Source organism: Poeciliopsis prolifica, unplaced genomic scaffold (assembly GCF_027474105.1).
Source record: "Poeciliopsis prolifica strain line A6 unplaced genomic scaffold, Auburn_PproV2 SCAFFOLD008, whole genome shotgun sequence".
In the NCBI taxonomy this organism is placed as follows: Eukaryota; Metazoa; Chordata; class Actinopteri; order Cyprinodontiformes; family Poeciliidae; genus Poeciliopsis; species Poeciliopsis prolifica.
This window is the reverse complement of record NW_026562383.1, coordinates 11,931,185-11,958,831: the sequence shown is the minus strand read 5'-3', so window position 1 is coordinate 11,958,831 and position 27,647 is coordinate 11,931,185. Positions and strand designations below refer to the sequence as shown.

Genomic DNA, 27,647 nt, shown 5'->3' with positions numbered 1-27,647 from the left:
TTGGGTGAACATTTAAAAGATGCAGGTCCTTGACCTGGTGGGTAAGGGCGTGCGTGCGTCATTTTACGCAACAAAGTGTACGACAGCAAACTGTTATAGTAAGAGAACAGGATGCTCCATGAACCCGTCCGTTTATGTAGTAAGAGTTTTGGTAAGTCAGGTAAATAACATTATTTGAGCTTTTTTTTTTTTCTTTTTTTTTTTTTTTTACTTAGCAAACGTATCCACACCCCTTGAACTTTTACACAGTTTTTCAGGTGACAACCAATACAGAATCTTTTCATGAAATCTTATATGAAAGCATACAAGAAAGTAGCTTGTTCTTGTGAAATGGAAGTAGAAAACACGGTTTCCTAAATATTTTAACTAAAAAGTATCTAAAAGGTGGGTTGTAATCAATACTTTAAAAATGTTTTTGGAGCATTTACAGCTTAAAGTCTCCAACAATATATATCTACTTTGCTAACCACCTGAGTTATATTTATGCACATTCTTCTTTATAAGATAACCCGGGGTCAAGTCACAGCCAAGGTCCTCACTTGGATGTGAGGACCCACTTGAATGCAGAATGTGTGTTGATCTATATTACTCCATTGTGTTCTTGTGGAAAGGGTGCAGTGTTAGAGTTTTGACACATATGCACATTTGCATCTACTCCAGAGAGTTACATTTTGGTTTCGTTTGACAACAGCCACAGCTTTCTTCTTGCCATCGTCTCATGAAGGTCAGGTTTGTGGGTTGCACCACTGTGGGCAAATTCTCCTATTTGTGGATCTTTGCGGCTCCTCCAGAGTTACCATGGACCCCTTAAATGCTTCTCTGTTGGTAGATGACCAAGTCTTTGCAGGTTTGCTTGTGTGCCTTACTCATTCTATTTTAAATGATAGTTTGAAAAGTGCTCTAATATAGTTATAGCTTTGAATATTGTTTTTCTGGTCTTTCTGGTACAATCTTCATGGTGTTTGATCATTAGGGTTCTCTAACAAACCATCTGAGACTTAAAAAAAATGGCTGTATGTATGCTGAGTTTAAATGAATTAAATTTTAATCCTGACTTCAGTTTGTTGTGCTGACTTTATATAGGAGTAAACAGGCTTAGTATAAAGTTATGCCACCTCTCCAGACTTCTAATTTCGAAATAGTTTTCAAAAATGCATCACTGCCTTGTATCTATGTCGTTAAGTAAGTAATGTCTGTCTATCATGCATGCACAGAACTAGTTTTGGTGATTCATTTCTGGTTTAGATCTGCAACAGTTGAAACCAAAGTCCTGCACTTGGCAGCTTAGAACCGGCTGATGTTGGTTTGTTTGAGGTGATTTGTTGACTCTGATCTGTCTGTCACCTCAGCCTTTGCGATGTTTAGAGGAGCCTCCTCTCAGAGAGCCAATCTGGTGTCTGGGTTGAGGAAGTGGGGGAGGCCAATGCATCCACCCACCAACCCATATAAAGGCTTAGACACACAGCATAAAAAGAACTCAAAGTTCTTTTTATGCTTATGTTCTGTACAAAATTGTAAAATGATTTCCCGCTTTCCACTTTAAACAAATTTCCAACAAGTGTTTCATGATGTTTTATTTAAGAAAGGAGAACATGCAATCATCCAGAAGCAATTTTCATTTCAAACTTTTGTTTGTGCATGTTTAAACTGAAACGTCACTGACATTATGTTATGAGTCACTAAAATTTGAACGGTTTCGACATGAGTTCCAAACTTCACACCGTCTAAGTGAAATATTAAAACAAGTCTGTCAATTTAATACTTTATATTAGTATAGAAGTCTGGGTGACTGGGTAAATAATTACACAGAGTTTTTCTGCTTTCTCTGGGTGATATACTTCAGAGGCAGGTTCTCTAACATTGAAGAACTCAAGAGAATGGCTTTCTAGAAATATATAAATCAGTTATAATGAGATAACATTTAGTTAAGTTTCCCACAAATATTATTCTGACTTAAACAAGGTTTGTGCTTGTTAACTGTAAGTCAGCAATTGTGAAATTCTGATATTTACAGGTCACACCATTCTGTTTTGTTCTCATTGTGTGTTTCCTAGCGTGTTTTAGTAGCCTGCATTATAATATCGCTGAATCATATTGGCAGTGGTATTATTATTTTAGAGAAGGGCAATTGTCAATGTAGGTTATGTTTATGAAGACTGTTGTTCTGTTTGACATGCCTTTACTATTACATGCTGATTAAAGTATACTTCCCCGAATTCAAGATGACACTGACACTGAAGTCCAACTGGCCCGGCGTGGCCTTGGCACATGGTCCTTTTCTTAACAGATAGAATAAGGATGAAATGTGCGCAGGCAGTTACGAGTTATTTGTAGCAGTTAACAGTTTGTGCGCATACTTCGCAGATGCTGCAAAAAAATATCCCACTTTTAGTCCAGTCGCGTTTGTTCTGTATAAATATTGATAAGATGTGGAACAAAAAAAGACAATCCACTGTCAGATTCACATGTTATGATGTCGACTTCCGCTGTTATACGTTTAAATGCATTCAATTGAGCAAATGACAGGTAAATCCTCATCACAACCTTTAGAAATAGAGGCTTACGCATGATATCGATCCGCTATGACTCCATTAAAAGATGTCGCTGGTCAGCGCGAGTTGTGGCGCACGCAGTTTTTCCATTAGAATCAGTGAATGTGATCGACCTCATGGTCAAACCTTTGGACGCGGATTTACCTGAATTACTTATAGGCCTACCATGACATTGTTTAGCCTTTGTGGTTAAATGAATGTCGGATAGAAGGTTGCTCTATAAGTTTGTAAAAGAGAATGGACATCAAAGTTTCAGCGCTCTTGTCATGCAGCCAGTCCTTATACGTTTGACTGAAATGAAAAGGAAACAAAAGGAAACAAAAAACAAAGCAACTGAACGAGGTTTTGTCTTGTCAAAGTCTGGACTTTGACGCAGTTGAAACACTATTGCATGAACTTAGAGGAAGTGTTCATGCTCAACAATCGTCCTATATGTGACTGAAATTTGTACAATTCTGCAAAGACAAGAATTTCTCATCGTGATTTATCGAAAATTATTGATAGGAGCTGATATGTTACGGTTCGAAAGCACTTTAATTGTTTCATAACGCGATAGGTTGGTCTGGATTTGGTGATAATGTCAAAACAGATGTTTCTGTAAATGTTTTTTTTTGTCAGCACTCTAGTTCCAGTGAATTCTTTTTAGCAACAAAAGACAAAACCTCCGAATGCAGAATGAAATTAGATACACAGTGAGATGGAGCAGCTTTGCATGCGAAGGGAATGCAATTTGGGAACGCAATTTGTGGCGGCTCATTTCCCCTCCTCTCTCTTTGCGCGCTGATGATGCTGATGCTGATCTCATCAGCCCCTCCCAGCATCCCTGGCACAGCTGCGCCGCCATTTGCAGCACCAACGGAGCAACGGAGTGACGGCGCACTCCATCCTCCTGTTTATGCGTTTGGATCCGCTTTTTCCTCCTCCTCCCCATCCCGGCTGCTCCCCTCTCTCTGTCTGACGCACCGCTGCGTTCAGCCCACCCGGCACCGCGACCGCTGCTGAGGCTGAGGCAGACTCCCCTCTCCCCGCTTCCCCGGCGGATTCTCCATGTATGGATGCGCTGAGGGAAGTGATGCTGTAGGTTAGCGAAGACTGAGCGAAAACACAGACCACAGGCGAAATTCACGGAAGAGCCACCGGAGGATCCCGACGCCTTTTTTGAATGGATTCATCCCGTGCGTTGTTGTCGAGTCGGAGTTGCTGAGGTAAACCACTGTCCTCATAATATCTTTATATTTGTTATTAGAGCTCATCGGGATGTTTTTTCCACTTCTGTGTTCTGTGAATGTTGACGATTTCGCGAGCTTTTTATATACGAGACGCTGCGTTAGGATGGCTGGCCTTTATAAACGACTAACGCCAAAGATAAATATGACATCAACCCATATTAGAGCAACAACAGCAACAACAATAATAATAATAATAACAACAAAAAGAACTCCTCTGTAATGATGTGACCTCCTTTCTGACGCAGTGCCGGATGGTTTGGTGTCTGAGCTGAGTCCATGTTTACGCGGCCTCTCTCTGAGGTGCGGCAAAGCAAGATGGATGAGACGATATTTACATGGATAGATTTGCTCGTTTTTCTAATAAGTAATGATCTCAAAATATCAGATATATCACATTCTAGCGTCCTATAGTTTTTTTTTTTAATTATTGTCACCTTTTTTGTTTTAATTTTTGATCGATAGCTTACAACATTATTGTTCAACATTTGTTTTGGGGAGGAGAGGCACAAAAATGTGTAAATAATGTGTAGATAATGATAACAGTCAAATATAAGGTAATGATAAGGATGTATTTTGGGATGTGAAAACCATTTTTGATGGTACAGTTTCATAACAAGGGCCTGAGTCTTGGTGGGGATGGAGCCCAAAGAAGCAGCCATTTTATTGTACGACAGCAGAGCTGATGCTGTTGAGCTCTCTGCCAAATAATGACCCAGCCATTTAAACAGAGTGTTTTAGAAGCCGTGCATTTCTGTCCCAGTGGGGATCATCTGGCTGCCTAACGGTGGAGAATCATGTGTCAGTTAGCAATTTGTGGCTAACAGAGCTTTCGTCTCACTTATGCAATTCAATCCCAGCCATCTGTTAATACGGTTTAACTGCTTGATATGAATATTTTCTAGAAATAACACAATTCCTGTTGTTTTGTACCTGTGCAGGTGACTGGTGTGTGTCTATAGCCAAACAGATATCCAGCTCTTTCATTGACACACACACGCAAGCCCACCTGAGAGATGGCGGGGGCTTCAGTGAAGGTGGCGGTGAGGGTCCGACCCTTTAACTCCAGGGAGATTGGAAAGGAGAGCAAATGCATCATTCAGATGTCAGGGAACACCACGAGTAAGTGTAACGTCATTTGATATGAAGACTTTTCAATAAAAAGTACATTTCTGCGTGTTTCTGTTTAACTTAGCTCCACATTTACTGATCTGTATCATTTATTTTAACGTCAATGAAACATGGAGGATAATCATTATTCCTAATAACTTGTACACTATAATAATTGTTGAACTGAAAACCCAGCAACTAAATATAGTTTATTTTGCAAATCTAATGTTCATTCAAAAATTCACCGAATCTGGATTAATTTATCAAAACAGTTGAATCAACAGTTTGACTCAGCATGCGATACCTGAGTTAAAGTTAACTGGTTATCAGGTAGCAGACCAAAGTTTTTAAGAGAAATATCTTATTATGATCTTAGTCCATCTGATTATTTCATATTTTGTTCCTGTGGAAGAGGATTAGTGAATTCTGACTCAAAATGGCAGAATGGCAGCTTGTGAGGAATTATGAAGCTCCTTCTAGGTTTTTCTCTACCAAACAAACTGGATCACTGTCTTTGACCTGGTCTTCAGCTACCACTTTATCCATACCATGATCATTTTTACCTTGGACAAATTGGTATGCAAAAACATCAATGAGACATAATTAATTAAATGTACAGACAAGATGAAAGAATAGACCTTCTTCCTCTTTTAGAGTTTGTATGTCTAAAAGGTGTTTTTAGACATAGAAGTTGTGCTATTTTCCCAAACTGTTTTGATTTTATATTTAATAGTAATCAAAGATAAATCCATATAATGTCTGGTGTCATTAAAATGAAATTTAAAAATTCTTACAATCTGAAGTTGGATAAATATTTGTATTTGAACCAACATATATATTATCAATTGAAATGCATTTTGAATTTGTTGGATGATATAAAGCATTTAATTGTAACTAGAACATAAAATCAGAAGAAAAATTAAACACTCCTGTCTAGTACTGTGAATGCTTACAGATTGTGTGATTCAGAAATATAATAAAAAGTAAGTCTGATATCACCAATGGCTTCAGTTCACAAAATCCGAGACACTGGAGATGCTCTCTCGCTGACTTGATGACATTCCTCTGACCTACATTGAGCTCAGTCAAGCATTTCACCTCAGCTATTTGTCTTGTAGGCAGCTCTGCGCTGCAGCTACACATCACAGGGCAGCGAGGTTGGCACCATCTTGGCAGCTGCAGAAACAAACAAAAGCTTCAGTCAGTCCTGAGGCGCGACACTGTGTGTGTAGGATGCAGTGGCAGCAGCATTTCTCTGCTCTCATCATGCATGCTACCAGGATTGGGGAAAAAAAGGACATTGTTCTTCTGGTCAGGTCAACAATCAGATGATCTAAAATGTGTTTGTGAAAGAAGGAGAGACTCAGCCTTTTGTGGCTTTTTTGAGGCTTTAATTTGCCTTATTAAAGACAGAAGACTCTGATGCTCATGACAGCTAACGCTGAAATTTGCCCTTTTTATAATGCAAGTGCTTACAGCCATGTCCTCCCTAATGTTTATCATCAGCATTGTGTGTCTTTCAGCTGAGTGCACAGTTTTGGGGGCAGTGTTTGTGCTATATTAAGCTTCGCCATAGAGTGTGTTAGACTGGATTCAATTCACTGACAAAAGAGCACCTCAGTTCATGATTCACCTTCTCTCTTCTAACAAAATGAAGTGAACATGCTGTGCCTCCTTGACATTTTATGCAAAATAAATAGAGAACTAACAACTTAAATTAATTTTTTAATTACAAGGCAGATAAAACTCATATAAATCTTTGCTTTTGCACTTTTGTGATAGAAATAGACTGTCACTTCTGGTAAATTTAATCCTTTCTTCCTTTCATTCTTTCATTCCTTCTTCTTTCTTTCATTCTTTCATCCCTTTTTTTCTTTTTTTCCTTCTTTCTTTTTCTCCTTCTTTCTTGTGTTTATTAACCTTTGACTGGTGAATTATGGATAACATAGACCTAGATTGAATATTTGTATTTTGGGGCCACACGAGTGGCTTAGATTATGTTTGAGCATTACAACCCAAAATGATAAGATCATGTCATGTGAGCAAGGAATTTTTAGAGGAGTTTATCAGAGGCAAGAGCACAACGATTGTGAAAGAGAGCTGATTTGTTTTATTAGATTTATAGTCAGCTTTACTTTAAATCATTTAACTTTTTCATAATACTGCTTATGTAAAGTGAAATGTTTGATAAATGAAAGAAACTTAAACCGATTTGTATGCATCTTACTAACCTGCTTTGCTGTTTTTTTTTTAGCTATCCTGAACCCAAAACAGCCAAAAGAAAACAAGAGCTTCAACTTTGACTTCTCATACTGGTCACACACTACGGTGAGTTGTTTCACTGCTTCCACTGTTTGAATCCATCTGCAGCAGTGAAATTAATACATAGTCAATTAAAATATCAACAGCGTTTTAACTTGTCTGCTTTCTTGATTTCCTCTGTCTCCATTTTGTCGGCAGCCTGAGGACATCAACTATGCGTCTCAGATGCAGGTGTACAGGGACATTGGGGAGGAGATGCTGCTCCACGCTTTTGAAGGCTATAATGTGTGCATATTTGCATATGGACAGACAGGAGCTGGCAAAAGTTACACCATGATGGGAAGACAGGAAAAAGACCAGCAGGGGATTATACCTCTGGTAATTAGGAATACATTTATGGCTATTTATACAACCCAAGTTCATAGGTGGTAAAGCACAATAATTAGGATTCAGCTCTGTCATTTGATTGAACCTTGGAAACCTCTACGATCTTTGTACTGACACACTTTGCTTTTCTGTCTTCTAGCTGTGTGAGGACCTTTTCACTAAGATCAATGACAGCAATAATGACAACAGCATGTCTTACTCTGTGGAGGTGAGTGATGCCAAACCCTTAATGAATTCCTCTTATTTATTAATTACCAGACTTAAAACCTTTGGCAGTTTTTAAAACATTGGATTTAGTTTTAATGAAGCAAAACAGTGAACATAAAATCAAACTATTGTGCTAATGCCCTTATACACAGAGTGTGTATAAGTGCAAAGTATTTTCTTTTAGATTCATTCAAGGTGAGAAAAGTGAAATATTTTGCTAAATTACTTGTGTTATTTGTCAAAAACAAATAATTGCATTCATAGTTTCTCCTTTCCTCTGGTCTTAGGTAAGCTACATGGAGATTTACTGTGAGCGTGTGCGCGACCTGCTGAACCCTAAGAACAAAGGAAACCTGCGTGTGCGAGAGCACCCCCTGTTAGGACCGTACGTTGAAGATCTGTCTAAGTTGGCAGTGACTTCATACAATGACATTCAGGACCTGATGGACTCCGGAAACAAGGCCAGGTAACGACTGGGAGGCTGAGTCGTCGCCAGTTGTTACCATATTTAGTGCTGAACAGCTGATGGATCCATAAAAGTGACAGAAATACCACCAACAATCTCCCTTTTTCAGGACTGTGGCTGCCACCAACATGAATGAGACCAGCAGTCGCTCTCATGCTGTCTTTAACATCATCTTCACACAGAAGAAACATGACATGGAGACAGAGAACACTTCAGAAAAGGTTTAGACCCAGAATCTTTCCATGTTCTGCAAATCGTTTAAGTATAAATGCATTAATGTCAGCCAGAAACCTCTGCAAAACACAGTAAATCAGTCAACACATGTACAAATGTGTGTATTTCATAGTCTTGTAGTAGTTCTCGAAACTTTATTTTGTGCACATTTTATGTTTGTACAATATCTCCAGATTATTTTGCATTAATTACACCAACAAATATGTATATCGATGAATGGTATGTATTCAGCTCTGAATCCCTTTTATTTTGCCTGCACAACATAATTTCAGTTTGCCTTAAAATCAAGGATAGGTAATTTCTTTCAAATCATGTTAAAATGTTTGTGCATTTCTAAAGTTGTGTTGAGTTAATCCATTGAATTCCCCAAACAAACAACAACAAAAAAGATGTTTGTCATTTGCAAATAGTGTAAACTTTAATATGCAATATGTCATATTGCAAACACCATTTTTGTACTTAAAATAGCTTTGTAGTGCTAACGCCTTGGGGACACCACACAAATCATCCATGATGAACAGTTTTCTTCCAACATTTTTAATTGTGGTTGTATTTGATTATCTGATAGGTCAGCAAGATAAGTCTGGTAGACTTGGCCGGCAGCGAGAGAGCTGATTCAACTGGAGCTAAAGGGACGCGACTGAAGGTGGGAGGATGTTGTTTTTATAACAATTTTCTATGCAGGACCTTGCTTAGAAGAAATCACAGAAAGTGCTTCAAGTGTCTAACATGCTTATTCCTGCTTGTGTGGTTTTTGTAGGAAGGTGCAAACATAAACAAATCTCTTACCACACTTGGAAAAGTCATTTCTGCTTTAGCTGAACTGGTGAGATTCCTACATGATGCTAACATTTTGTTGCTGGTTTATTGTTTTCTGTTCAAATAAAAAAAGACTTATATCTCCTTTTAAATTCATAGGATTCGGCTCCAAATAAGGTTTGTTGTTTCACTAAGAAAACATGTGTTTCATAATAAAGTAAAAATAAAAGTTATTCCTTGTAATAAACCACAACAAATATTTTGTTCTCTAAACAGAACAAGAAAAAGAAGAAAGTGGAGAGTTTTATTCCTTACCGAGATTCAGTTCTGACTTGGCTCCTGAGGGAGAACTTAGGTAATGTTCCTTCATTTGTTTTTGTCAGAGTACAATCATTTTCTGTGTTGATACAATTTCATAATATTTTTTGTTTCAGGAGGAAACTCTCGCACAGCCATGGTGGCAGCTCTCAGTCCTGCAGATATTAATTATGATGAAACTCTAAGTACTCTTCGGTGAGAAAAAACTCATTTTGATTGACAACAAAAGTTGCAACCCAAACCCAAACCTGATTTTCTGAAATCAATTGCAGCTTTACTTTTCCTCTGTTCAGGATTTTGACTAACTGTTATTGGGTATGTGATCCATAGCTAAGGTCTAAGTTGAGCAAAGATCATTGGTGTTGATGGCCTCTGTTCTGTCAGGTATGCTGATCGGGCCAAACAGATCCGCTGCAACGCCGTGATCAACGAGGATCCCAACAACCGCCTGGTCCGTGAGCTGAAAGAGGAGGTTGCTCGCCTCAAAGACTTGCTGTACGCGCAGGGCCTGGGCGACATCATCGAGAGTGAGTCTCACACACGGAAACACTAAAATCCAATGATAGAAAATGCACATACTTTGAGCTGGGCGCCTCTGTGCGGGGCTTTTGTCTCCCTTTATTCACTGAACACCGGGGATTAAGTTGGAACGTGGCTGTTTTTGACACAGTCTCTCTTCTCCTCTGTCCTGTTAGCGTATCGAGGCACCGTTCCTGCCATCACTGGTTTGAAATGTGTGTTTAACTTTAGCAAGCCTGCGCTTTGCATCTAAAAGACATTTTTTAAAAAAGCTTCCTACCACTCCAGAGACAAAACTTACAATCCCAAGAAAGTATTTGTGACGTCACACAAAACACCAAACAAATAAAATTTATTCAGAGCAGTTGTAAAATGTACATCTTGTTGTTGTAATGTTTGTTCTCATAAATTTTGCAAAATGGCCTCCATTTTTACCCCCATTATTTATTATAGAGATTTAACTTTTTTTTTCCAATTGGAGATGTCACAACATTGAGCAACATGACGCCTGACCAGCTATTTATGCATGTCTTTACTAAGGCATGCAATGCTTTGGGACCTCTTGGTTAAACTTGTCTGTTACTTTGAATACAGGCACAGAAAAAAGATGCCCTGAAAGCACAACATTGAAGTTTTAATTCTAATAAATAATTAGACCCTTAGCAGAACTGTAAAAAAATAAAATTAAATCAAATTCTCACTAATCTTTTCTGATAATTAATAATTTTTTTTGCACTTCAGAATTTCGCACAATCCTATGTTGGTCTATTTTGTAAAAATCTCCAATAATACATCACAGTTAATAATATTAACTTGACAAAGTAATCTAATCAAAACTCTTAGTATCAATCCTTTCTGTGGGGCTTTCCTCTGTCAGTCTAAATTCCTACAAAACCAAAATAACTAATTTATTTTATTTTTCATGTTAAATGATTAACATTTGGAGATCAGTACACCCTCAGATGTTGACATTTCAGTGTGTCCTGCTAGGTGTTCGCAGGAACAGATACTAACCAAGAGTGCCACAGTTTAAAATGGCCTTCTAAGGCTTTTTCACCATTTTTCACCGAATGGAAAGGTGATGTGTTGGATGACTAGATCTGCATCCTGTGGAGATCTTAGAAGTGAAGAGGCTTGCAAATTCAAGAGCCATGCTTCAGAAAAGCTTCAATGAAAAGCTGAAACAAACAATTTTTGGTTTATGTATCACATGCATTTGATCTGTATGCCTTGAAAACATGACTGTATGGTTTTTGTTTATGTTTGTCAGTGCTTGTCAGCTTGTTGACTGTGTATATTCAGTTTTTTCACATTCAGTTTCTCTGATGTTTTATACCTTTTTTTCTGAGTTGATCTTTTCTCATTGTCTGGATCAGCTTTGATAAGCAAAACAGCTTTGCTTCTTGGGTCAGTTATTTGAGCTCTTCTCTCTCTCTTTTTTTTGTACTCCTTCCTATTGGTCCCTGATTTTGTCTCTGCGTGTCCCTCTCATTCCTCAAACATCTGGCACTCGCTCCCACCTTCTGTCCTCGTTCTTGTTCGTTCTTCCTCGCGCTCTTCCATGCACTGCCTCTCTCTCTGACAGATCTGTGCGATTACAAGAACTTTGTGAACAATCGCCAGGCTGTCAATCAAAGGGGTGATCTCTCCACAGTGACCAACGCCATGACAGGAATGAGTCCCTCCCCCTCGCTCTCTGCCCTGTCCAGCCGGGCTGGCTCCATCAGCAACCTTCACGACCGCATCTTCAGCCCGGCCAGCGAGGAGGCGATCGAAAGACTCAAGGTACATGGGTTGAAAGCAAAACTAAAATAGAGAGTTGGAGTTATGTCTGTTTAGACTATTTTCATAATAAATCGTTTTTCTTTTACATTCAGGAAACAGAGAAAATCATTGCAGAGCTTAATGAGACTTGGGAAGAGAAGCTGCGCCGTACTGAGGCAATTCGCATGGAGAGGTTTGTCTGAAAGATTAGCTGTAATCATATCCCATCCTCCCCGGTGCTCAGTCATCCCATAATACCTCTATGAGTTATTCTCATTTCTATAGAAATGCTCATGTCATCTTAGGATAGAATACATAAATCATATTGTTAATGTTTAGGTCTGCTCACTCCTTTAGTTTATGATAATTTACCTGGATAATGATTACTTCCTCTTCTGCAACTGCAGTTTTACCATATTTATAATGAGCAGAATAATAGCAGATCATAATGCTGAGTTTGTCATTGATCTGATATTCTTGTAATCATTTAAACATTCATTGGAAAATGATAATAGCAAATAAATGTTCTTTGTTTATTGTATTTCTGTACATTTTCTTATGAACATTTTCAGCTTCATACAGCAGAAGTTGAAAGGTTAATATTTGTAGAATGAAAATATTTCACCCAACATCCAACATGTCTCAGTAATAGATGTATTGATATATCATTTGAAACTCATTTTAATAGTTTAAAATTTGTTTGCTTGCTGCAGAGAGGCTCTGCTGGCTGAGATGGGTGTTGCTATGAGAGAAGATGGGGGAACTGTTGGTGTCTTTTCTCCCAAGAAGGTAAGATATTTGTCAAAGGTAACTAATGAAATCTCAATGCAGCATATAAATATTGCTCCTTATACTTAATGGCAACTGTGTAAAACTGTGTTAAAAAGCTTATAATTTCATTTTGCAGCAGAATAATCTCACACTAAGAAAAATAATTTAATTTTGTTTGAGTATGTTTATTTAACAGGCAAAAGAAATATATTAATTGTATATGTTATTAACATCTTAAATATTTATCTTATAAAAGGAAATTGTTAACTGTTAAAATGGTAAATATTACAGAAATACTTGAATGCTTAAAATCAATGGTTTTGATGTAATAAGGTTTGCTTTTCAAATCCTAATTTAAAAGTAATTGTCAGAAAATTTAGATTTTTAGAAATTAAAATGTTGATTGGATACTTTAACCAAAACCACAGACTTGTCTCATTTATAATTCCATATTTTGTGATCATGTAACAAACCTCTGAAAGAGATTTTTATTTTTCTTGAAAACTAAGAATAAGCCATTATTGGGTCTTTCCCTGAAGACAGAGGAATGAAAACATCTCACAAAACGTATAAAATCTGTTGATGCTCAAACGTGGCTCTGTTGCAGACCCCTCATCTGGTGAACCTCAATGAGGATCCGCTAATGTCTGAGTGTCTGCTCTACTACATCAAAGATGGCATTACCAAGTAAAACTTCACGCATACTCATTCTTACATTGAATTAGCTCTGTTTGTAGCAGTTTCCACATTTTTAATGACTTTACCCTCCTTCAGAGTTGGTCGCGAAAACGCCAAAACTCGACAAGACATTGTTCTTAGCGGCCACTTCATTAAAGATGAGCACTGTACCTTCAGCAGCACAACGGGCCCTCAGGGAGAAGGTAAAAAGCTAATAACCATGTACGAAAATGCTTAATGAAAATATGTATTTCAGCTGTTTTGTTAAAGTTTTAAAACGGATGATATGAATTGTCTTCTGGACCAGGATGCGTCATCCTTGAACCATGTGAGGGGTCAGAGACATATGTCAACGGGAAGAGAGTGACCTCGCCCACTGTTTTGCGATCTGGTGAGAATCCATTGTTGTTATTGTGATTAAATATAATGACCAAAACAATTCAAAATTACTACCTTACTTCAATGAAAATTGCTGGTGGGATAAAAAAATCAGGAGTGATGAAATCCTACAGTGATGAAGACAGTGATAAATTTGTTTTAGATGTTGGAAATTTCACGCATTCATGTGAATTTCTTTTCAAGGGAACCGCATCATCATGGGTAAAAGCCACGTGTTTCGCTTCAACGACCCGGAGCAGGCCCGCCTGGAGCGGGAGAGAACGCCGTGTGCGGAGACACCGGTGGAACCCGTGGACTGGGCCTTCGCTCAGAGGGAGCTGCTCGAGAAGCAAGGCATAGACATGAAGCAGGAGATGGAGCAGAGGTGAGTTTGAATGATCATCTGTTGCTGCAACATTGTTTGTTCCGTGCAGCACTTTGTAGAATATCTTTTAATCTCCTGAGTCTCTGTCTGAAATTGAATCCTCAAGGCTTCAGGAGCTTGAAGACCAATACCGCAAAGAAAGAGAAGAAGCCAGTAACCTGCTTGAGCAGCAGAGGCTGGTGGGTAAAAACTCCGATCCACAAAAACTTGAACTTCCTCTTGATTCCAGATTCTGCCGTATTCAGTATTCATACAAGGTAATTGATCAATGCCTTCTAGGACTATGAGAGTAAACTGGAGGCCCTTCGGAAACAAGTAGACTCTCGGTACCTGGAATCACCTGAGGAAGAGGAGGAGCCTGAGGAGGAAGGTGATGATGTTTTTAGATACAGCTAGACTCACATATTGTCACTCACATTGGGGTGACAATATAGTCACCCCACTGTCAGGCGTTTTTTTGATCAAAGTCGACCCTTGTTTTTCTTCTGTATTTGTCTACAGTGCCGTGGACGAAGCGTGAAACTGAACTGGCCCTCTGGGCTTTCAGAAAGTGGCGGTTCTACCAGTTCACCTCCCTCAGAGATCTGCTCTGGGGAAATGCCATCTTCCTCAAAGAGGCAAATGCTATTAGTGTAGAACTAAAGAAAAAGGTTTGTTATTCATCATTTTGTGTAACTGTGCCATATTTTTTCACACTTCTTGGTGTCTTAAGTAAAATTTGCCTGCACATCGTCCATGGCCAGAGTTTGAGTTCCGGGGCTAATTTATTCTAAAATAGGGTGGCCAAAAATAGGTTTCCTCAGGGTTTCTGAAATTATTTGACAGTATGTGAATTGTGAGTTCATTTTGTGGTGTGTTTACAGGTGCAGTTCCAATTCGTCCTGCTGACAGACACTCTTTACTCTCCGCTCCCACCTGACCTGCTGCCTCCCAGTGTGGCTAAGGAACGAGAGAGGCGACCTTTCCCTCGAACAATAGTAGCCGTTGAAGTGCAGGATCAGAAGAATGGAGCCACGCACTACTGGACTTTGGAAAAGCTCAGGTAGCAAAACATAGTAATTAGAATAGTTTGATAAGCATTTCCATGCCAGGGACCTCCCCAGTTATTCTTCTTTAACAGTAACTGCTCCTGAAGTTAAAGCCGTTCTTTTTTTCTTCTAACAAAAATGTTTACCAAAAGTGACATCACTGAGCAAAAAGCTGATTTCTTATAATTTATGCTGCCCCCTGCAGGCAGAGGCTGGACCTGATGAGAGAGATGTATGACCGAGCTGCAGAGCTGCCCAGCAGCACGGTGGAGGACTGTGACCACGCCTTGACCGGAGGAGACCCCTTCTACGATCGCTTCCCCTGGTTCCGTCTGGTTGGCAGGTTAGTTATCTTACAAATAATTATTATACTCTATTAGGGATGAAATCATTAATCCAATTACTCATGATAAATTGATTACTGAAATAATCATCAACAAATTGAGTGATAGATTAACTATTAACTGGAGCATATAGACTCAAAGAAGGCCTCTTGGTAAAAGAAAAACACACTCAGAGCAGTTATTAAGCCAAAACTGTACAAAAAAAATACATTTTGCATTTGAGATAAAACACTCTTTCTTGTCGATAAATATGTTCTATCATAAGCAACATAGAGCTTCACCTGCATCTAATTTTTTTATGTATATAAAACAAATAATCTCCTATTAAGCAAATTTTACTTTATCTGATTGGTAATTGGTTAATCAAAACAATTGTCAACAGATTCACATTTGCCCATTTCTTTATCCGATGAATCGATTTTGTTTCTACTTCAAAGACCAAAAATCTGTCATCACTCCTCTCTTCAGGGCTTTTGTGTACCTGAGTAATCTGCTGTATCCGGTGCCTCTGGTGCATCGCGTGGCCATCGTCAGTGAGAAAGGAGAGGTCAAAGGTTTCCTCAGGGTTGCTGTTCAGGCCATATCAGGTACACAGAAAATTTGTAATAAGCAAAATTAGCTACATATTTCTGAAATGATTTTCAACTAGTGGTGTGTTTGGTCTCGAAGCTGATGAGGAGGCCCCTGATTATGGATCTGGAGTGAGACAGTCAGGCACTGCCAAGATCTCCTTTGAAGACAACCAATTTGAGAAGGTATTTGAGATGATTTCTCATGTTGTACTTCAAAAGAGACCATTACTTGACGTAAATATCTGATACCTGAAGCTGCACGCTTTTGACCGTGAGTGTTCAAAATATAAAAAAGGGAAAACCTATATCAGTTTTACCTTGGTTTAGTTTCAGAGTGAGTCGTGTCCTGGAGGTTTGTCACACTCCAGCACCTCCCAAGAGGAGCTCAGAATCGTGGAGGGAGAAGGACAAAACGTCGAGATAGGAATCTCAGCGGATGAGGTTAACAACAACACCTGTGCAGGTGAGCTATCCGCAGATTTTGTCTGTCCAAAATCCTTGAATATAAACTTTGTTCAAATGTTAACATTTTTACCAGACTCCCAAAGTGACAAAGTCTGATTTTAATGGTATTTTATTAAGGTAAACAATAAAATAACTAATAGCATGAAAGCATTTTGGTGTTTCTACCTTTGTTAGAGTCAAACTTAAGATTGGCCTCTTGAACTTTAATTATAACCATCTGTGCATCATGCAGCCACTCTGGAGCCTCCTTGCAGCCCTGTGAAAAGTTTAGGTCTGGGTCTGGACCTTCCACTGGAGCTGTCTCCAGAAAAAGCTCTGTCACACCTGAAGGTCGGCAGCACCTTCACCTTCAGAGTCACCGTCCTTCAGGCCTCCAGCATCTCAGCAGAATATGCTGACATTTTCTGCCAGTTTAAGTGAGTTTAATGGTGACCTCAATGGATGTTTTTCTAAAACAACTATGAATTCCTGCTTTCAGTGACTGATAATAGATATAACTAAGTGTGTATCTGATAGAAAAAATATGTGGTTTCACTGTTTCAGCTTCATCCATCGTCACGATGAAGCTTTTTCAACTGAGCCACTGAAAAACACTGGCAGAGGGCCTCCGCTCGGATTCTATCATGTACAAAATGTAAGCAGCCAACAACGGTGGGACCCACAACCTAAACTTCTGAAAATGAGCCACTGCCTGTCGAGTCTACTTGAATTTTACTTCCTCTCTTTGTTAGATCAAGGTGGAAGTGACCAAGTCATTCTTGGAGTACATTAAGACTCAGCCCATCGTCTTTGAGGTGTTCGGACACTATCAGAAACAGCCTTTCCCTCCATTATGCAAAGATTTGATCAGGTCTGTAGGGAATTTGACATCTACTTCTACAATTACAAATCAGGATGTGATATTGCTGCGAGAATACAGTACATTTGATAGATCGCTTCCTCTTTTTTTAATTTTCAGTCCTCTGAGACCCTCCAGGAGGCAGTTTCCACGGGTGATGCCATTATCCAAACCAGGTCAGTAGAAATTATCATTAGAGAATATAAAATAACATTAATTTGTCTGGAGTAGCATATTTTTTAATTATGAGTTATTTGACATGCAGCATAAAATCTCTTAGAGTCTCAGATCTTGTTCAACTTGAGCAAAAATATCAAACATCTATTTTTTCGGCCTGGGATTATGAATTGACATCAGTTTAAACTCGCTAAAAGCTAATATTGAATTGTATCAAGGAACAGAATATATGACCCAATTTACTTCCTGTCTTTTTAAAAATCTTTTTCTTGGTATTGATGGGGACGAGTTTCTTATTATGACCTGTTGGTTTTGCTGCAAAACTGCAGTCTGCCATTGGTTTCAAACCAGCTGTTAGTTCATTTGTATCAACAAAAGATTGTTGTTTTTTTTTCTCTCTTAGTGCCAGCCACAAAGCTCAGCATGCTGACTCGCTCCACTGCTGGACCTTGTCATGCCAAATATGACCTTATGGTCTTCTTTGAGATCTGTGAGCTGGAAGCTAATGGAGAGTGAGTCCTGTTAATTTATGGTGCCTCTTGAACACTGAAATTTCAGTCAAATAAAGAATTAGCTAAAAAATGTATCATTCACTGGTAAATGCACCTGCTAGAATGTATTTTGTTGATTTTGTTCTGTTTCCAGCTACATCCCAGCTGTTGTTGACCACAGAGGCGGCATGCCGTGCCATGGGACTTTCCTTTTACATCAGGTTTGATCAATTTCTGTATATTTCTTTATATCTCCACCTTCAAAAATACATGTTTTTGTATTTATAAGTTGACTTTCATAACTGAGACAACCATCTATCTTTCTTTGACTCCACAGGGCATACAGAGAAGGATCAGAGTTACCATTGCCCATGAAACAGGAAATGACATCGAGTGGAAGGAGGTGAAGGAGCTTGTTATCGGTGAGTAGCATCTCTGCTCAGATTAGTTTATTTAAAAAGGCTTCAATAAACAAATCAGCAAAAAAAGGTTTTAAAGCAAAGAGCCTCATCTTGATTCGTCATTACAGGTCGCATTCGAAACACACCAGAAGCTGATGAGACCATCATTGACCCCAACATCCTTTCCCTCAACATTCTCTCCTCTGGGTACTTCTGGCCAAAACATGATGACAAGTATGACTGTGTTTTTTTCTCCCCACATAACAATTTCTTTATATTTTAATTCATCTTTGGTATTTTAATATTCAACGACACATTTCTTCAAAACAAATGGGCTGCTTTTTATTCTTATCTTTGTCAACATAACACTGTGCATTGTTATAAACATGTGGCTTTTGCTAATTTGCCAAATTTGCTGCGTTTTATCTCTTAACAGCTGCAACTACACAGTTTTTAATTTATACCCTATTTTCTCTTTTTTTTTCTTTAACGGCAGCGTTTCATTGGGCGTTGATCATAGGTATAATTATATATATATATATTTTTACGTATTTTTTAGAAATATTCCTTTTGATAACAAGATATGCTGACAACAGATTGCATTGTTGTTTAAAGTAGTATTAAGTTACATGTTTAAATGTTTTCTTACTGCAGGACCTTCTATCGATTCGAGGCGGCTTGGGACAGCTCCATGCACAACTCTCTGCTTCTGAACAGAGTCACTCCATACGGAGAGAAGATCTACATCACTCTCTCAGCTTATCTAGAGGTACAAAAGTGGCATTAAAATGTTACATTGCAGTAACATTTTCTGAACTACTCAGAAAAAGTTGTAGGCTTAGTTAGCTGGTTTTTGTGAGGCACAGACTGATTGTTTCTGTATTATCACCTTTTGTTAAATAATTGAAGTATCATTCAAATATTTTAAACTAAAATGCATAATATAAGCAAATATTTTCATCAAAATAAAATTAACAATTATTCTCATTGTTGATAAAATAATGTATAAATTATTAAAGTTATAATAATGTAAACAATGCAGCTTGTAGGTATTTTGACTTTTTCAAGTAGGCATATTTTCCATGCCTACTTGTTACAAGAGACGGCGAGCTATCAGTGAATTCTTTTGTCACATATTCATAGCAATTTCTTTTTAGGTGAATCCAGATTTTGGTTTTCTAGGCTAGCAGCATTTGATATAGTTATTTTGTTAATTATCCTACTCCTTCAGATGGAGAACTGCACTCAGCCGACAGTTATCACCAAAGATTTCTGCGTGGTGTTTTACTCCCGTGACACGAAGCTTCCAGCCTCCCGATCCATCAGGAACTTCTTCAGCACCGGCTGCCTCAGGCCCTCAGAGAGGTACATATTCACAGAGAAGCCGTCCAGGTTACCTGACAGTCTGATAAATGGCATCTGGGACTCACGTCTTAAATGCTGACTTTTTCCTTCTCAGTAATCGTGTCACCGGAGTTTATGAGGTCACTCTCAGCCACGTTGCAGACAATGGAAGTCCAGGTGATGAAGGATTATCTTGAGAAAGTTATTCATGCAAAAGAAAAAAATATATATTTTCATATGTTTTTTAAAACAATTTTAGTACTAAAATTCTCTTCTTTATCAATTCCCTTTGTCAGGAATGCAGCGTCGTCGCAGGCGTGTTCTTGACACCTCTGTGGCGTATGTGCGAGGAGAGGAGAACCTGGCGGGTTGGAGACCCCGCAGCGACAGCCTCATCCTTGACCACCAGTGGGAGCTGGAGAAGCTCAGCTTACTGCAAGAGGTTGATTATAACACACATTAAGAACATTTTAAAAAGCAAAATGGAAAATTTCTAAATTTCTTTAATCCTATTACATTTAGTAACACTCTACGACTGTTTAACATCAGTCTGTGGTAATACTTTGTACTGAAAAGCTTAATTGGAAGTGCAAAATTATACATATTAAGCACATTTTATTTTAAAGAGGGAGTATTTTGCTACATATATAATAACTAATATTTTTGGTGTCAATATTCTTTGTAGAACATCCCTCTTAGCTTATATCATTATAACATTTTATTAACTGTACCTGTTCCTTATTCATCTTTCTTAATATATTGTGCAACTAAGTATATTAATAAAGAACCTGTTAAAATAAAAACACACAAACTGAGCATGAACCCAGTAACTAGGTTTAAATATTGAAAAAATGCTTCTTTATATGTTAATAGCAGTTGATTACAAGACAATATTTGTTTAAATTCACCTGTAATTCGCTTCTTTTTTATTTTGTTGTGGTTTTAGGTGGAGAAGACCAGGCATTACCTCCTGCTAAGGGAAAAGCTCGAGGCAACTCTGCAGGCAGGGCAGGATGCACTTTACAAGAGCAGCGACATTTGTGACTTTGCAAAGAGCCCCGTCCTCAGCAGCAGTCCGAGCAGCAGTCCCGCTCCTGACAGCCCCAACCAGAGGCAGAGGGAGCTAGCTGCTAAGGTGACTGCTAACGCTTATGTTTGCCCCCTGTTTTGCTTTGGCCTTTATGCATCCTGTTATTTATCAAATGGTGTTTCTACTGTCTTTTACCCAGTGTCTGCGCCTGCTGATGCACACATTCAACAGAGAGTACAGCCAGGTGAGCAGCAGTGCCAGTGAAAGCAAGGTGAGCCCCAGCCTAGGCCCTCTAACCTGACCCGTTAGAGTTTTATCTTTACTAAATATGTAAGCTTTTAAAAACTGTCAGTGTCCAATCATTATCAGCTAATGTATTTGCATCCATCAATCACACTTGCCTTTATATCAATATTTAGCGATTTTTCTTCATTTTAACACCTGACTTGGCTTCAGTTAATATACTTACATCTCTTAAATGAACATTTTATAACGTGAACTAGAATAACGTGGAGTACATTTTGCATCTATTGGAGATAGGAGCCAGATTAAATATAGTAACGCATGTTTTACAACATAAATTATAATGCGAGACGTCCCAGTTAAATTACTGGACTTCTGCTGTGACCAGTTTCATCAAGCCAATCTAGTTTGTTTAATGGTGAATTATATTTATTATTTTTGGTCAGGGTTCTTACCGCATCCATGTGTTTTGTGCTCAACACCATCAGAAAACAAAAATAAGGCAACTCATTTCCAGCAGTAGTTCAAGCAAAATCTTTATCATGAACTTTTACACCATGGCGCTTTGCATGTGGTTGTGATGAACTTTGTCATTAACCAAACCACATCCGTGGGTCACCTGAATAAACAAGGCAGTCCACTGGAACGGTGCCATTACTGTCTTGGGATGTTAAAGATGCTTGAATGTGCAGAGTCAGATTTGAAGATTAACTCTGGTTTCATAAAACCATGTCTTCATGACTTTTTTCTAATTCATCCCCATGTCTGTACCTCTAACTTCATCCATAAATAGCCTTCCTCTTTACACACTCTGAGGTTTCCACTAACATACTAATATGACAAAGCTGCATACTTAAAAGACGGGGCTCTTAGATATACAGATTCACATTCCAGTGGTGGTTCTTATGTACCTTTAAAAAAGTGACAAAAAAAACTGATCTAGATATTCTCTGAATGCATGTCTCTGTTGTCCTTGTTTAAATGTTTGCTGATATGTTTTGTCTCTATCTGTATTTGTCCCTCCTTTGTTGCGATTCCTTGTTTTCCCTTGTGTGTGTGGGTGTGTGTGTGTGTGTGTGGGTGAATTTTAGCTTTCAGAAATGTCTGCGTCTCTCATGAGGGACTCGTCCTCCTCTGGCCTGAGCACACTTACTCCCTCCTCTACTTGCCCCTCATTGGTCGATGGGCATTTTGATCTCCGGTAAGTAAAATCCGTCGTGATCGTCTTTTTCAACAATTAGGAATGTAAAGGTTTTGTTTCAGTGTTGGTTTTTTGAATAAAATGATAAATTTTTATAAATGTGGTTTTTCAAATGACTTATTTTGACTGTTCGAAAGAATTCCTTTATTCTAGAATAAAATATGCAACGACAGATCTTAAAACAATCTAGAGCTGGTAGGTTAGGTTTTCAATCTGCTGTTTATGTAGGCTCACTGAACCGAGCTCAGGAGCATCGACACCGGACCTGGACCCGTTCAGCCCAGTGGACAGGAAGAAAGCTCTGAGAGGATACACCTTTGTTCCTGACATACAAGAGATCCGTGTCAGGTGGGCAAATATTCAGGCTTCGATTCTGTATCGCTGTGAAAAACATTTGACTTGTGTTTATTTAAACAATAAGCATATTTAGTTGCTATTGTGAGTCACGTTAACCCTAAGTAGCCACATATTGATTTTCTTCTTTGTACATTCAGCCCCATTGTGTCAAAGAAGGGCTACCTGCATTTCTTGGAGCCCCACAGCAGTGGCTGGGTGAGACGCTATGTGGTCGTGCGCAGACCCTACGTCTACCTGTACCGCAGCGAGAGGGACAATGTGGAGAGGGCTGTCATCAACCTGTCCTCAGCTAAAGTGGAATACAGTGAAGATAAACAGACATTACTGCGGGTATGTGGCAACGTTTGTTCAAGCATGAAATGAACATACTTACTTCTGCAACAGAGCTGGGCCGTTACAGAATATGAACCTAAGTAACCATTGACAACATATGCTACGTCTGCAGACTCCTAACACATTTGCGGTGTGCACTGAGCATCGTGGGATACTGCTGCAGGCCGCCAACGACAAAGAGATGCATGACTGGCTGTATGCCTTCAACCCTCTGTTAGCTGGAACCATCAGGTAGGTGATGGTGCGAGAGTAAAGTTACCGTTTAAAACTGGAAAGTTTATCAATTTCTTTGAAAGAATTTCTATGTATCACTCTAAAAACAGTTAATTCTAGAAATGCACCAATAAGATCTTTTTGGTCTGATTTGACCTGATTATACCTATTTTTACATTTTCTTCCCCAAGACCTAGAATATAAATACAACATGGGAAATAGCCTCTTCAAGCCTCCATCACTTGAATGGTGATTATTATTTTATTTAATTACTGTAAAATAAACTTTTACTATTATATTAAAACTAGGACAAATTCACAAGTAAATTACCATGTTAAGCTATCTTTTAGCATCTTAAAGAGGTGATTAGTGAGCTAAATACAGTTAAAATAGCTAGCATTTTAAAAACAGAAATTTGTGTTTGCATATTCTTGAAAGAATGTGGCTCCTTACTTTAATCTTAACCTGAGATTTCTGAATGGCTACCAGTATTTTCAAAACCAGCATAGTTTCAAGAATGACCATGCAATTGGAGTAGCTTTACTGTCCTCTGACTAACACTCCTGTCATCTGCTGAAAGTCTAGCTTTCTCTCACTTTTTCACAGCCTGGCATCCAATTTCCTTTTAAATAACTTTCTACTTCTCTTTGTTTCTTCCAAATTTATTTTAAACAACAGATTGATGTCATAAATTAGTGAAATGAGTAGCTTTCTGTTTCTAGAACAACATCCACTGTATGGTGCTGATGCTAGTATAACCTAGATCTACTAGATCTACTAGGGAAAAAAAAGAAACAGTTGGTTTGTAGACATTCAGACAGCCTGAAGCATGTCTGAATGTCGCTCTCAGTCCTCTTGTAGTCCCTCAAAGTGAGCTAGAAAGAGAATCTGTTTGGGTTTTCTTTCTGGGTCCATTAGTTCCATTACCTAAACCCAAAGCTAAAGACAAAGGATTTATGGAAACCGTATTTTGCCTTATTTACCTTAATAAATGGAAAGTCACCGTAAGTCCATTTTCGTCAGGACTAACATTTTTTGTCATTTTTATTAAAACGTGAACATTTCTTTGAACACATGTTCAACCAGTAGAAATTGGACGTTAACCAGTAGAAATATTCCTTAACATAATTTGCCAGTGTGGTACACATAATATAGCACTCTGCTTTCTTTCTTTCTTTAGGTCCAAGCTCTCCAGGAGAAAGTCAGTCCAGTCGCTCCCGGCTGCTCAGCGGATCTAACAGGTGAACCAGCCTTGAGGAACAGCAGCAAAAGAACAAACAATCTCAAAAGCTCATGTCAGCGTCATCCTCTAATAAACACAAACCTTATAGCAAATGTTTCCATAGATATGGTGACCAGCCCTGTCTCAAGAACAACTTGATTACTCTGTCGAGAGCCCAACCTTGGTCTGTTTTTGCAGTCGCCTCCTCCAACCTTGCATGATATGCTCCCTTTCGATCTTTAGAAGAGTGTACAAGGAAAACTAACAACGCAAACAATCTGATTATTAACTTTTTTCTGATGGACGATTGGGGCTTGTGCTGAGTAGTTTTAATGTACTTGTAGGAATAGGTTATCTATAAGACTACCCGTTTCCTGTAAAAAGATGTGTGGCCAGTTCCTCTTTTATCATTCCTAAAAAAATAGGTCCTTGTAGTAAACCAGACATTTACCACTTACAGCATCAGAAAGGCTAAAGGAAAGCATCAACCTGAATTCTTCTCTATTTCTTAGACCTGTGTACAGTGTGGGGGTGATAGCTTCATATACGTCATACATATACTGTAAAATACCTCAGTTTGGATCTGCTTGATGCAGCATGAAATTCTTCACTGCAGAAACATCAGATGGCAAAGAGGAAATTGACTGTTCCTCATTATTTTAGCTCAAAAGTAGCATGAGAAGGTATCTGAAAGGACAAGGGGATGTTCTTCCTGTGTGGTCTCATTAAATAATTTTGTGAAAACTGGATTCATTGGCTCAACTAAGGCAAAAGTAATTCACTATAAGGAGAGATAACTTTTGTCCTTGCCTGGCATTTTGGTTTGTCTTTGTTTATTTCAAGCTATTGTATATTTTCTGCACTGTTATTTATTTGTGACAAGACCACTGTTTTGTTGCATGGCGCTTTATAGTCTTGATTGAATTAATGCATTTTTTTTACTGTTTTATTTTAACCAAAGCACCGTTCTGTGTCACAGTCTATTTCTTGTATGTGTCAGCCGGCACATTATTTCACAATGCACTTTCTTTGTTGAAAATTTCACTTTTATTTACTAATGCAAAGAGAATTGATTAAAAGATAAATATCACCCTGAGGCTTACAAAGAAAATAATAAACCAAATCAGGATTGTCATTTCCCTGCACGAAGATTATCACAGCCTAAACTTCATAAGATGTGGTTTTGGCACCTGTGAAGATGAGTTAGCAACAAAGATTTTCTTATGTTTTAAGTTTAAAAAAAAAAAAAAAAAAATTTCCAAGCTTGTTTTCTTTTTATTAAAGCTTCATATTTAATAAGAGAAAGAAAATAATTGAGTTTGCCATTTTACTTGGGTAAGTTCACATGCTGATGCTGAGAGTGGTTTCCTCTTTAGGGAACACTGACCTCATGATTTCCTATTTCTACAAATAAGTATCCACAAATAAAAACAGAGTAAAGCACTTATTTTCTCAATTAGAGCTGCAACACAGACTAAAATGACATACTTTGGTGTAAAAAACTTGGACCTTTGATTGGTTTAGAGTGCGTTGCACCGTGTAGTGCCTCCTTTTCTTCACCCCATTCTCTCTACTTCTTCCCTCTCAACTTTAAATAGCGATGCTGAAGTTAATTACAAGTGACAAATGAATCTTTCTTTTTTCATTATTTATGTCAATGTTTTTGGGGGTACATATTATCAAAGAATCCCTAAGCACTGTAAAAGTTTTGCCTTTATAAGTAGACTTGTTAGCTTTTGAAAAACATTGCAGATGAAATACTTTTAATCTATTGTAGATGGAGACTTGTGACAGAATGTGGGGCAGTATGATTAGCTGTCTGTAGCTATGAACTTCAGGTCCAGAGATTCTTTACTGCTGATGATACCTTCCTGTATTTTACCAAGATGGCCCAAAATATTACTTTGAATGTGTCAGTGAAGGACAAATTTATATGTAAGAGAAAGCATGATCGGTTGACATGAAGCATCTTTCTGAATAAAGCTCTGGTCAGCCAGCCAGTCGTCCATTTCATTGTAGTTCTTGCTTTCCTTTTGTCCTTTCAGGACCAGATTGTGGGTAAACTTGACTTATAGTCAGCAAACAAGTGAGTCTGTGTGCCACAGGTCAACCAACCTGTTGAGCAATGCAGCCTATCACTGTGAAAGCTGTCTGTTTGTTTTAGAATATCACATGGTGGCACTGGACAAACATATTGTGTGACATTTAATATTTGGGACATCTTGGTATTATCATTTTGTATGTTTTTCTACATGTTATCTGGTGATAGATGGAACTGAGGCGAAGTTTTATTTAATAAAATTGTATGAACAGAATGTTTGTTAGACCTGTTTTGCACTTGTGCACAATGCATTTTTATTAGTCTTATTGTTATTAACCTACTTTTCAATTGAAAACCATGATTTGTTTTCAATTCTGTTGTGGTCATAATCCTAAAAAAAATGATTAAAACTCTTTTTGCTTCCACAGACAAAGCACCGCCACAGTTCAAACAACCATTTATTTTTCAAGCAGGCAGCTTGCATTACTTCAAGTCCAAAAAGTGCAAGACTTTCATGTAAAAAAGTTCTGAGATTGAAGCAGTAATTGTTTAAATGGCATATGAGTTGATTGCTCATTATCTGGCTTGCTTTATCTGTCACAGTTGGGGATCAAAGCATGCTGGTCCTCTTTTCTTCATTGGATTTTGTCCTTCTCTCCTGCCTTACAGCTTGCTAATGACAACAGCTTTCCACTCCTGAAGTGCTGCTTGTAAAGTATTGTCATTCATGATCCTTGTAACAATTAACTGGAAACCTTCCTCTTGGCTCTGTCTTGTATATAAATTGAGATTTCCGTGTTGGGTCTTATCACACAGATGGTATTAACTCCATTTTTCCTCTGTGTATCATCAAATTGTCTCCTGCTTTGTCAAGGGTCCCGGCAGAGTGAGGAATAGCGATGAGGGGTTTGTTTTGTACCTGATTGCTCAGTGTGGATGAGGTCTTCATGTTAAAATTGGGGGATGGAAGGTTTTTTTTTACTCTTGCTCAGAGTCACTTGACAGAAGCAGGTCTCAGCCTAAACACAGTGCTCACGTTTATCTTTTGAGTGTTCTGGAGTTCTTTCTCATGTTTGTGAACACATAACGGCAATTGTCAAAGAAATAAAATAAGGCAAACAAATAAATAAATGAGTGTTGAAACTTATGCACAATTTGTGTGTGGTGTGTTTCATCAGTCTTGTGGGTTTATATTGCTAAAGGTACAGAATCAGGAAACTTTAAAATATTTCATTTCTATAGTTGTTCACAGATTAGGATTAGGTTCATTTTACTTAAAGTTCCCTCTCCAATAAAAAGAATACTGAAATATTAATAAATATAACAAAATT

The 27,647-nt window shown here is 38.3% G+C and overlaps 1 protein-coding gene across 7 annotated transcripts; it reads left to right on the top strand.

Annotated features, from left to right (window-relative positions):
- Positions 1–3,396: 3,396 nt before the first annotated feature.
- Positions 3,397–27,463, top strand: kif1ab (kinesin family member 1Ab). 7 transcript variants are annotated; one of them, XM_055032640.1, is made up of 49 exons: positions 3,397–3,757; positions 4,720–4,900; positions 7,143–7,216; positions 7,349–7,528; positions 7,677–7,745; positions 8,032–8,210; positions 8,320–8,431; positions 9,013–9,090; positions 9,205–9,270; positions 9,363–9,380; positions 9,480–9,558; positions 9,638–9,716; positions 9,906–10,048; positions 10,217–10,255; positions 11,695–11,825; positions 11,918–11,997; positions 12,518–12,593; positions 13,183–13,262; positions 13,350–13,456; positions 13,561–13,644; positions 13,836–14,016; positions 14,123–14,195; positions 14,296–14,386; positions 14,518–14,666; positions 14,880–15,058; positions 15,250–15,387; positions 15,857–15,975; positions 16,058–16,143; positions 16,288–16,423; positions 16,658–16,841; positions 16,969–17,059; positions 17,157–17,275; positions 17,384–17,439; positions 17,844–17,952; positions 18,086–18,152; positions 18,269–18,353; positions 18,461–18,566; positions 18,829–18,852; positions 18,987–19,101; positions 19,564–19,697; positions 19,792–19,853; positions 19,973–20,118; positions 20,623–20,811; positions 20,906–20,977; positions 22,041–22,150; positions 22,379–22,498; positions 22,645–22,837; positions 22,953–23,071; positions 24,234–27,463. In XM_055032640.1, the coding sequence occupies exons 2-49, from the start codon at positions 4,795–4,797 to the stop codon at positions 24,289–24,291; spliced, it is 5,091 nt and encodes a 1,696-aa protein (XP_054888615.1). In that variant the 5' UTR covers positions 3,397–3,757; positions 4,720–4,794; the 3' UTR covers positions 24,292–27,463. The 7 variants fall into 7 exon arrangements, with proteins under 7 accessions (XP_054888615.1, XP_054888618.1, XP_054888616.1 ...); XM_055032643.1 differs by having other exon boundaries at positions 11,626–11,825; XM_055032641.1 differs by lacking the exon at positions 10,217–10,255.
- Positions 27,464–27,647: the final 184 nt, after the last annotated feature.